This window comes from Leptidea sinapis, chromosome 29 (assembly GCF_905404315.1).
Source record: "Leptidea sinapis chromosome 29, ilLepSina1.1, whole genome shotgun sequence".
Taxonomy (NCBI): Eukaryota; Metazoa; Arthropoda; class Insecta; order Lepidoptera; family Pieridae; genus Leptidea; species Leptidea sinapis.
In genome coordinates, this window is record NC_066293.1 from 2703791 (window position 1) to 2714999 (window position 11209).

The following is an 11209-nucleotide window of genomic DNA, read 5'->3' on the forward strand; positions in this document are numbered from 1 at the left end:
CCCATCCGTAATACTAAATACGCTTGGTTTCCATATGCTGAATAAGTAAATTGGGGATATTGCTAACATTTTTTTATGGAAGAGGAGAATAAACGAGCGTCACTGGTCAGTGGTCACCTTATGTTAAGTGATTACCGCCGCCCACATTGAAATACCAGAGGAATCACAGGAGCGGTGCCAGCCTTTAATGAAGATGTACGCGGTTTTCTTGAAGGTACCCATGTCGTGTTCCACAGCTAGGAAGAGAGTTGCTTGAAGACCGCACTGCAGAGGAATCATCAGATGGTGGGGATGAAATCCTAATTTGTGGCGTATCGTCCGAAGGTGGATTTCCGCGCAGGAATCAGGTCAAACAGCTCTTTGGAACACTCCCCGTGATTAGGTAATGTAGGTACCTACTTTCGATATCAGTTCAAAGTTTTTTAATATTTGTAATGGATAAGGAATAACGAATAAATGCCTGATCACACTTAACGTTTACATCCTGTGTACAGAACAAAACGAGGCAGGATCCCACTCCGCCATCCATCGGAGACTAAAAATAATCTTTCCACAAGCCTTAATGATGTCCATAATACAGATAACATCTCAGTCTGTGATCAAATGTGTTTTGTCTCCTTTGTGCACAGTTATGCAGAAAGCGACAAAACATACATCATCACGGAAAACGTAACGGGACTTTCTGGAACTCGAGCAGGACGTTCAGCTGACAGTAATTGATACGCCCTGCTCATTAGAATGCCACTTGATCTTGAGAAGCCCGAAAATTCTGAGCGGCACTACAACTGGGCTCGTCACCTTGAGACATAAGATGTTAAGTGTCATTTGCCCAGTATTTTCACTAGCTATGGCGCCCTTCAGACCGAAACACAGTAATGCTTACACATTATTGCTACACGGGAGAAATAGGCGCTGTTGTGGTACCCATAATCTAGCCGGCATCCTGTGCAAAGGAGCTTCCCACGGTAAGGCTGCAGGAATATGAACCATAGATAATTATGGAGATAACGAATATGTAATACTCGCACGGTCGCTTTTAATATATCAAATCCAAATCATATAATTCATTTAAGTCAAAGAAATATAACTTATGAATGTCCAAAATTTTACCATTTTTAAATTTTACTATTTAACAATAATTCGGAACGTACCTTTCCGGTTAGCCAAATAATAAGTTTGGCAACTAACCTGCAGATTGCGACCATAACTCGGTTTATTATTTAAAATTTCGCAGTTTCATTCTTATTGTACCTATATTTAAATTGCAAATTTAGATCCTAATTAGGTAAATTGTATCCTTGATATTAAGTTTTAAAATTATTTCAAAACAAAATGCAGGAACAATTCTCTGTTATCACAAAAGAAAATGTTTCAATAAAAAATTGAAAACATCAATCCTTGAATTAAGTTTTTTTTTTTTTGGAAGAGGATAGACGGGCATGCGTGGCACCTGAAGGACGGCATGTCATCACCTCTCGGCTCTCTTGTAACACCAGAGGATTCACAAGAGTATTGCCGACCTTCGAGACCGAGAGTCAACGGTTCAACGTACGGCGCCACTGGCGCATGTTTTTTTTTCATCTTGAAACATAATATGCAAATCCTTATGCTTCGAATATAGAATCTAAACGTAATTTGACAGATAGGTATGCTTAATGGTGATTTCATTGGCATCTTCTAAATTGCATTGAAAGTCCTACGGTTTCTGAAGTTTCTTCCTATGATGTGGTCAAGGCTGTATCGCATTACGCTACGCCTTAAGCAGTAGAACTAACTGTATGTGTAGTGTTCGCCCGAAGCAGTACAACCTCCAATAAAGATTATGGATGAACTTTCAACTTGCAGGACCCAATACCATTTCACTCCATCCTAACTCCAACCGCAGGAAGCCGCTATAGTTTATGGAAATAAATGATTTAAAACGAGAATCCTTTGAATAGAATTGAACATAAAAATATGATGGACGGTGTAATCGTGAGGTTAAGGAAAATGTACAGCGTTAATTATAAGTCTGGGAAATACGTTTTGTGTTGCAATAACAATTTACCTAATCATAATACTAACAATGATATAGTTTCATGAGTAAGACAATGAGGTATGTTTAACAGTATCCATTGCTGTTTTAGAACCAAATGGTTTAACTCGACGCTATGGCAAGCGTCCTGATGGAATGACCGTGGTGGTTTGGGCACGGGGAAGGGCGCTAGTGTAGGACGCAACTTGCGTCGACACTCTCGCTTCTTCTCATGTCCAATTTACGTCAGTTGGTGCTGGGGCTACTGCTTCGACTGCTGAAGACAGCAAACGTCACGAATATGACGGTCTCAGTGAGTCTTACATCTTTGATTGACACAGCGCAAATAATGTAGGTACAATTACTATATAAGCGCCTCGATAGGGTTAGTGGAAACCGAAACGCTGGCAGCTATTTCCATCAATGGATCAGTCTAACTGTCCAACGCGGATGTACCAGTATTCTTGGTACATTTCCCTGAAATGATAGTTTTAATTTAATGTAATTATTGTTTTGTAAATATAATTATAGTTAGGTATTTGTTTTGTTTGAATAAATACAATAAAAAATTAATACAAAATAAGTAATTAATAGTCGCTTTTATAATTATTGTTATATGGTGGTCGCTATCTCTGGGCCTTATGAAAAAAGTATAAGTATAAGACGGTATTATTTGAAAAGTTTCGTAGTTCTAGGTCAACCGAAAATGGGACCAGAAATTTTTTTAAACCAAAAAAATACGGATTGCACTCCGGGAGTGCCAGCAGAAGTGAAAACTTGAACATTACCGGATTGAACGGAATTTTGGAATGGTTAGGGAATAATTTGCCACGAATTGTTTTATTTATCAGTATAAAAATATTGTATAAACTATTTTACTTATAAACTATTTGATTGCATGCATTTATGTGGTTAAATCAATGACGTTCTATAGAATGTCACTGGGTTAAATACAATATTCATTTATTGCGCTATCGTACAGGAAAATGACAAGTTATATAACATAAAACTTTTAAAACTATTACAATTATTTCACATTAAAAAGTTTATCTCTCAGAAAAATTAACTTTCATCCATAATTTCACGACTGTCTTACGAATTTTGGACGAGGTCACTTGACCTGACGCGAGTTTAACATTTTATACTCATCGCCAGAAAAGTGTTCAACGCCGCAAAAGAAGTTTTCACACCAAAAAATAAGTTGGGTGGGAAAAATATATATTTAAAATTATGGTTAGCAAATAAATATTTCAAATCAAATCAAGTGTGATTATAGCATAAAGCACCATCTGTTACAATGGGAGCGAACTACATCGTTGCACGTTTTATAATTCACACGGAACCCCAGATTATGACATTACCAACAAGTTAGTGCGATTATAGCGTAAAGCACCATCTGTTACAATGGGGGCGAACTAATCAAATCAAATCAAAATCACTTTATTCATGTAGGCCAAGGAATGACACTTATGAATGGCAAAAAAAATTTTTTCATATTGAATCTACCCTAACTTTTTTCCATAGGACTTGCAGTTTCGCACGTTAACGTACAATATTGATTTTCACAGCTTCAAGAAACTATATACTTGAGTACCTATATCGCATCCCGAGATCAAGGGTTTTGTCAGACGGATGGACAACAAAGTGATCCTATAAGTCTTCTGTTTTTTCCGATAAGGTACGGAACCCTAAAAACGAGACCTCAACATGCTATTTAAAACTTAATCCTAGTACTTATCTTATTTATGAAGTGGCAAACTTATCAATAATAATATGGCACGATAGACGCCGTATTAAATGATAAAGTCCGAAATAGTCTTTGATAAAATAACATACCTACTCTAGACAATGATACATTATACATTGTCATCTAATATATAAAATTCTCATGTCACGGTGTTTGTAGTTAAACTCCTTCGAAACGGCTTGACCGATTCTCATGAAATTTTGAGTGCATCTTGGGTAGGTCTGAGAATCGAACAACTTCTATTTTTCATCCCCCTAAATGTTATAGATGGTCCACGCCAATTTTTTTTTTAAATTTGTTTAATTAGGTGTCAGCATTAAAAAATACATACAACTTCAAATTTTCACCCATCTACGATCAACAGTTACTTTTGTATCGCGATTTTAATATCGGCAATACGATTGCTGGGTCAGCGAGTAATATTTTATTATTAAACTAGTGTAGGTATTGCATGTGGTCGTTGCACTAGTGCTATCCAATTAAATATGGATGTTAACTTTGGTAGTTTTCTAATTACAACACTAAAGCGCATTATGTGGCATAAGGCCCGTTATCCACCAAACTAGAGGAGATATATCTTGATTACCAATATGGTTTCGTTATTTCCACATCTCCTCTCCGCTTAGCTTCAGTGGAAATCGATCAAGCGGAGAGATGTCTCATTTTTCTATAGAATTTTGTGCCGCGTCGAGCGTTCAAGCGGCGCGGCAGAGGAGATGCTTCGCGCCCCTTTCCCCGCGCCTCGACCTGACTTAGACATCATTTTCTTTCATAGCTCTCATCTCTGCTATGCACAGCTCACATCTCCTCTCCGCTTTGGTGGAAATGGCCTGACAGCTTCGCGGCTTCTCTCCTCTCCTCTCCGCTTTGGTGGATACTGGGCCTAATACTCAGCGTTGAATATTTCTTACAGCAACGCTTCGCACAATCGAGCACTCTCAAAAGTACTACTTTCACGTGAAGTGCAATTGATACCAACTCTGTAGCACAAAATTAAATTTTTTTCTTTATGTTGGCGTAAAATTTATTTAATATATAAGTATTTATATATTATCGTTAGTAATATTTTTTTCTTGAAAATATTGGTTGAAAATATAGACTTTTTCGTTAATCTATGCTATAGATTCGGCTAAGATATGCCCATGTTATTACTGTTTAGAATGTATGCCTTTAATTAGAATACAGATGTAAATAAAACAAAAATAGGTGGTAATTTAATTTATTTCATAATAAATGGGAAACTAACAAAATTAATATTGAACTTAACAGCCTATTTTGTACGGAATATAGACTTCTACTAAACAGTACTATTTAATAGACAATATTGGAAAAATAAAATACATTTAGTGGAGAAAAATTATGCTTAATAATCTAATAGGGAAGCCATTTATAAAGGCCAATAAAATGCCGAGTAAAATAATTTCAGCATACTATAATTAATTTGATATAATTTTAATGTTGCCAAATCAACATGCTTCCTACTAATGGCACATGGTAAATATTTGATTATTTAATTAATACACTGTAATCGAAGCGACTATCACAAATGTTGCCATTAACCTAATGTTTTCTACCAAAATGGTATTTTTAGACGGTCTTCTGCAGATACTCGTCGAACAGGTACAGAGCAATGGATAGGTCCTGGCCCTCGTTGGAAATTATGAACTGTTTGAGGTCTGCGGTGTGACCGGCCAAGTTTCTGATGGTGTCTGCCTGGTCTTCGATGAACTCTTCCTCCAAATATTGAGCGACCTGTTGACAGTGTGTATCATGACTTCAAAGTCAAATAAACTTTATTCAATTAGGCTTAAACGTCGCTTACGTTTAACTTTTGAATCGGCACTATAAATATTTCTTTTAAATTACTTAATCTACCATATGCTCGAAAAAAGTAGAGCTCGTAAGACGAACATACAAGAAACTCAACGGCCACATTTTTCAATCAATGAGTATTTTACAATGACTGTAATATACAAAATAATAATCGCATCCAACAATTAATACAATGATCTATTAACTATAATAGGTCGACGTGGCATCACAAGCAGAACCCGTTCACGAGTTGACGCATGGACCAGCCATCGTTCCTTTTGCACATATTTGAGGGAAGGAGACGACCCGGCACACGAAACCGCCGCAAGTATGCCTCCCTGGATTTCATAACGTCATTTTTGGACAAACAATTAAAAAATTCACCAACCAAAAGGAACGTTTGTTTACAGACGATGATGACGACACGCAGACACAGTGAGGGTACTTTAAAAAAATCGTTTAGACAGAGCAAACGACATCTCAATCCCTAAAATCCAATTAGTAGGTTGAGCAGGCTATCAACTGTAAGTACATCCTATGATGAAGCTATGACTGGTAGGGTGATCAAACTCCCTTCCTCCTTCCTTGAAAACTGCACTGTGGAGGCACACATTTACTTGACATGATTAAGTTTGAGGCGTTTGGTGAGCTGGTGGAATATTGCAGCAGTCCAAAGAGCTCCTCAGAACACTCCCCGCGATGAATGTAGACAATGAAGCAATATCTCCTCGCCCTTGCAGGCAATCCAGCCCTTCGCAAAGTACTAGGCTGACGATGTCGAACAAAATTATGTGGGGCTTCTGCTGGTAATGTCACTTATTCCAAAAAGCTTACCTCAGGATCGTGTGTCTCGTGATTGTTCCTGGTAGCTTCCTGGTGGATCAGGAACGCTCTCTCGGCGATCTCCTTCTGGGTGTCCAGGGCATGAGCGAGAGACTCCAACTCTTGCAGTTCGATGGTGCTGTTCTGGTTGTGATCCTTGGTGCTGCGGCGGGCGAAGTCCATAGTTCCACCTGATACCATTAATGGTTTAGTGAGCGGGTAGATTAATTAAAATTTCTTGCGATATGTATATTTCCGAGCGATAGGAATATTTTTTTATGACAATAAGGGACATTCAGCTGATGGTATTTGATACGCCCTGCCAATTACAATGCAGTGCCGCTCAAGGTTCTTGAAAAATCTAAAAATTCTGAGCGGCACTACAATTGCGCACATCACCTTGAGACATAAGATGTTAAGTCTCATTTGTGCAGTAATTTCACTAGCTACAGCGCCCTTCAGACCGAAAAACAATAATGCTTACAGATTACTGCTTCACCCCAGAAAAGCGCACCGTCGTAGTACCCATAATCTAGCTGGCATCCTGTGCAAAGAAGCTTCCCACTGGTAAACGCCCTTAGTCATTTCTTACGACACCCTTGGGCCTGGGACTTCCCCATTCTTTTGATACCCCGGGGAAGCACAGGGTAATTGTAATTGATCAGTTTTGCGCAGAGAACCACAAAATATAAAAGTACAGAATTTATTTTCAGACTCAGATCTCCAGTTTAAAGTTTAAAGATTTAAAAAAAAATACTTATATAATAAGATAATCATATTATCCTCTAAAATAATGTAGTAATTAAAATTTAAAAATGAATGTTCCCTACAGCATTCTGAACTTAGTGCTAATTAAAACAAAAAATTACGACATTCAAAGGTTATATGTAAATTAATGCCAATTTGAATATATATAGTTATTCAACTCTTATGATGCATGAATACAAAATTTTATATCAAAACTAGCTGACCCAGCAAACGTTGTATTGCCGATATTAAGATCGCGATACAAAATTAACTGTTGATCGTAGATGGGGGAAAATTTGAAGTTGTATGCATTTTTAAAGCTGACTAATCAAACAAATTTTAAAAAAAAATCTGAAAAATTATAAAAAATTCGTGTGGACCACCCTAAACATTTAGGGGGATGAAAAATAGATGTTGTCCGATTCTCAGACCTACCCAATATGCACTCAAAATTTGATGAGAATCGGTCAAGCCGTTTCGGAGGAGTTCAAAGTTTAACACCATGACATGAGAATTTTATATATTAGACTTAAAATATTTTTTGGTAATTACGACATATGTAGAACTTCAATCATTACAATAATTTGTTGTTCCCTGTTCTTTTAATGAAATAATATCACAGCAGGAGCGGACCATTCGAAGTACTTTATCAGGGTGAGGGTAGTTCGCCATCAACTTCTGTCTAGCACAGAATTTGCGCTCGTAGTTACATTTTTTATACTTACTCTAGTTTATTTTTTACTGAAAAAAAAAACCGCTCGATACGATCATCACATCTGTTGTTACTGATCGGTATATGACGGATTATAGAACTCCCCTTTATTATAATAACATTCCAATTTTGAATTAGCTTTCTTACCTCTCTTAGTAATATGCTTGATCAGCTCAATAGTTTTATCCCAGGTGTCGTCCGAGAGTTTCTGGAACAGTTTGCTGAAACCCAGTCTGTTAGTCTGGTAATTGTTATAGTAGGCCGCGGACAGGAGATATTCATACGATCTGCGGAGATGCAGGTTGGCATATGCTTGTAGTTCAATCGCGACATTGCCTTTACGACTGAAATGGCCGTAGATTGCGTTACAGCTGGGTAGGGCTGTAAAATAAAGTGGTGTTAAAATTTCTACATAATTCTACCATATACTACTAAATACTGCCGTAACCATAGCTAAATGTTATATTTTCTACTAAAAACTACCATTTACTACTAATTTAATTCTTTGGCTAACTATATATCTACATTTAAATAAAACACTTTTAAAGGATTAAAACGCGTGTAATTGTAACGGTTTTACATTAGATGTTTGCGTAAAAAGTTACATTTTTATTTTAGTTAACCCGATGTTTCAAGACCTTTCTAGATCTGGAAAATGAGTAAATAAGTCTACTTATTAATCTGTTTTTGAATAGGTAATTTAAATAACATAGGTATAAAATTTTCTTACAACATTTCTAGAACATTTTGTTAATATTGCTATATAAATACATCCCCAAACTTCTATGCGACAAGGAGGGGAATTACTTAAAATTTAAAACAAAACATTTCACTGAGAGTAGACTTCATTTCATTTTGAAAATATATTAAAGTATATTTAAAGATTTTTAAGAACCGCCTTCCTCAATTTTGAATTGACCCTGTCTGAGGTATAAAAAATTGCATCATCAATATTGGTCTATTTTGCAACAAATTATATAAAACTATAAAACTTTGAATAGGTATTCAGTTATATTCATATTGCCGGGTTTAATTCACTGGACCTGACATCATTAGCAACAGGTCAATAAATAAACAACTATTTATTTTATCAGTATTATAGATTGATGTTAAGGTGTTGTGACATGATGAAAAATCAATAAATTAATCTGGGTTAAGTAAAAAAAAGTATTTAATTTTCTGGCTATAATAGGGACACAGAACAACAGAAACTACAGAACTATTAACAACAAAAGTCAAACTGTAACAATGAAAACTTTAAAGCTGTGATAGCATGAAAATATCCTGACATGTACCTACCAACCATTAATGAAACTGCTAACCGTACTGACACAACAGGACAAGTGTGACGAAGGGGAATGAGAGGGGGCTTCATGTTTTAGCATGGAAAATATTGTTACAATGTAATAATGTTTGTACATTAAAATGTTATTGTAACATTAATATTTAATAATGTCTAAACCTCCAATCCTTGAAGATAGATAAGCTTTGCTAAATTTTACACAACAAATAGTTGTTCCAGTGCGGAGTGGTTTTTTAAACAATGCAGCTGCCTTACTAGGAGGTTGTTGAAGAACATTGATGTCAAACAAACTGAAGAGAACAGGACACTCAATTTTACTGTTTATTATTTGAAAATGATGCAGATGATCATTATAATAAATCCAGTTTGCAAGACTTGATCTTATATAAATGATTTGAGTTTTCTTTAGTGTTAATTCCGCCTACAGTTGTCTTTAAACAATTCGACATGTGTTTCGCCTCTACACGAGGCATCCTCAGGACATGTTGTCTCGCCAAAATCTGGCACAAGACTGAGATCTGATCTGGATCTTTAATCAGTCTAATCTTTATATAATTATGGATTTCAGCAAAGTAATGCCTATTTCAATAAAAAGACTTGATCTGTAATTGTTTTAACTTGGTAAATATTTACCTAAACTATTTGAAGCTTGTCCACAGTCCATGGAAACATCATTGAAGCAGGTCTCTGATGACACAGCAGAAACTGCCAGGAGGCAGGCAAACGAAATCAAGATGGTCTTCATACTTCTGATTCTGTAAACATTTTATAAGCTTAGTTTTGCAACATTATTGTATTGAAAATAAATATTTAAGTATACAACAGTCCAGTATCTTACAAGAATGCCTTTTAAAAATACTAAGGAAAAAATTATTTATTACATATTTTTTTTATATGATGCTGTATTTAAGGCCCATACTCCAGAAAGTGTCTTAATACATAATCTATGATCATGTGAATTTTGTCTCTTTTATGAACTGCTGAGAGATGAGACAGTGACAAAACACAGTTGATCAAAAATTATGAATTGAAAAAATTTTCAGAGTATAGGCCTAAGAATGGACTTTTTTTAATATCATAGATTATGTTGGAAAGAGATTCCACTTTCAAACATATCTATTGGTTTTGATTACCTACTACAGTAATAATAGATTACAAATAAACATGTGTATTAATTTGATAAGGTGTAATAAACTTTGCTATCTCATAATAAAATGACATTCAGATTATGCACAGATAATTTTGTAATTAACACTGATTTATAAAGTTGATTGCTTTAAATGGTTTTTGATAAAGACAGTATTTTGATTGATTAGTATAAGTCAGAATAATAAAAAAAACATTGAGCTTAAAAAATGAAGTTAAAAATATAACAAGTGGCAACTAAATAAAAATTCCATAAACACCTTATATCGGATTACCTAATACCTAGGGAATTATTAAATTAAAACTAAATTCATCATTTGTATGTCGGTAGATTTTGAAATTGGAACAATAAATACGGAAATCGGGAACCAAAACTGTTAAATCTATTGGTCAACATCTTTCATCTTTGTTAGCAAAACACCTTGATCGAATAACATCACAGATTCAAGTTAATTGAGAAAAAATTAAGAAACTTACCACTTATATTTTTTGTTATAATTATTAGTAAGGCGTAGTATATTTAGCGCTCGGTAACTCCGTCGAAATTGCAACCTTTACACACACTGGCGCAGAAGGCGACTCCGACAAAGCGATAAATCGGTCTCTGACGAAAATAAAATATTTTATACTGAATGAGTAATGACTTATCAATATTTTCACAAATCTCTATTGTGTTGAGTATTGACTGACACAGAAATGTATTTTTATCGAGTTATCTTTTCTACAATGAAGTTGTTCACAACGTGGTGTTGCTACTGCGCGAAAACTTTTTCCTTGTGCGATATGTTCTAATTAAAAAACAATAGGCTTTTTGAAGACCAAATCTAACAATACATTTATTTTTCTTTTATACATAAACTATGTTACCTATTGGGTAGAAAATTCGTTCTGTGTTGTGTATTTATA

At 35.4% G+C, this 11209-nt stretch overlaps 1 protein-coding gene across 1 annotated transcript; it reads right to left on the reverse strand.

Moving 5' to 3' along the window:
- Positions 1–4964: 4964 nt before the first annotated feature.
- LOC126973277 (uncharacterized) lies at positions 4965–11015 on the reverse strand. Its single transcript, XM_050820490.1, has 5 exons — positions 10781–11015; positions 9791–9912; positions 8002–8235; positions 6408–6586; positions 4965–5513 (listed from the first exon to the last, which is right to left on the reverse strand). The coding sequence occupies exons 2-5, from the start codon at positions 9900–9902 to the stop codon at positions 5349–5351; spliced, it is 690 nt and encodes a 229-aa protein (XP_050676447.1). The 5' UTR covers positions 9903–9912; positions 10781–11015; the 3' UTR covers positions 4965–5348.
- Between the last annotated feature and the right edge of the window lie 194 nt (positions 11016–11209).

Coding starts and splice junctions, on each gene's coding strand:
- LOC126973277 (XM_050820490.1), bottom strand. CDS start 9,902: ATGAAGACCATCTTGATTTCGTTTGCCTGCCTCCTGGCAGTTTCTGCT. Junction 8,236..9,790: donor ACAAGCTTCAAATAGTTTAG/GTAAATATTTAC, acceptor TTTATTTTACAG/CCCTACCCAGCTGTAACGCA. Junction 6,587..8,001: donor CAAGCATATTACTAAGAGAG/GTAAGAAAGCTA, acceptor TAATGGTATCAG/GTGGAACTATGGACTTCGCC.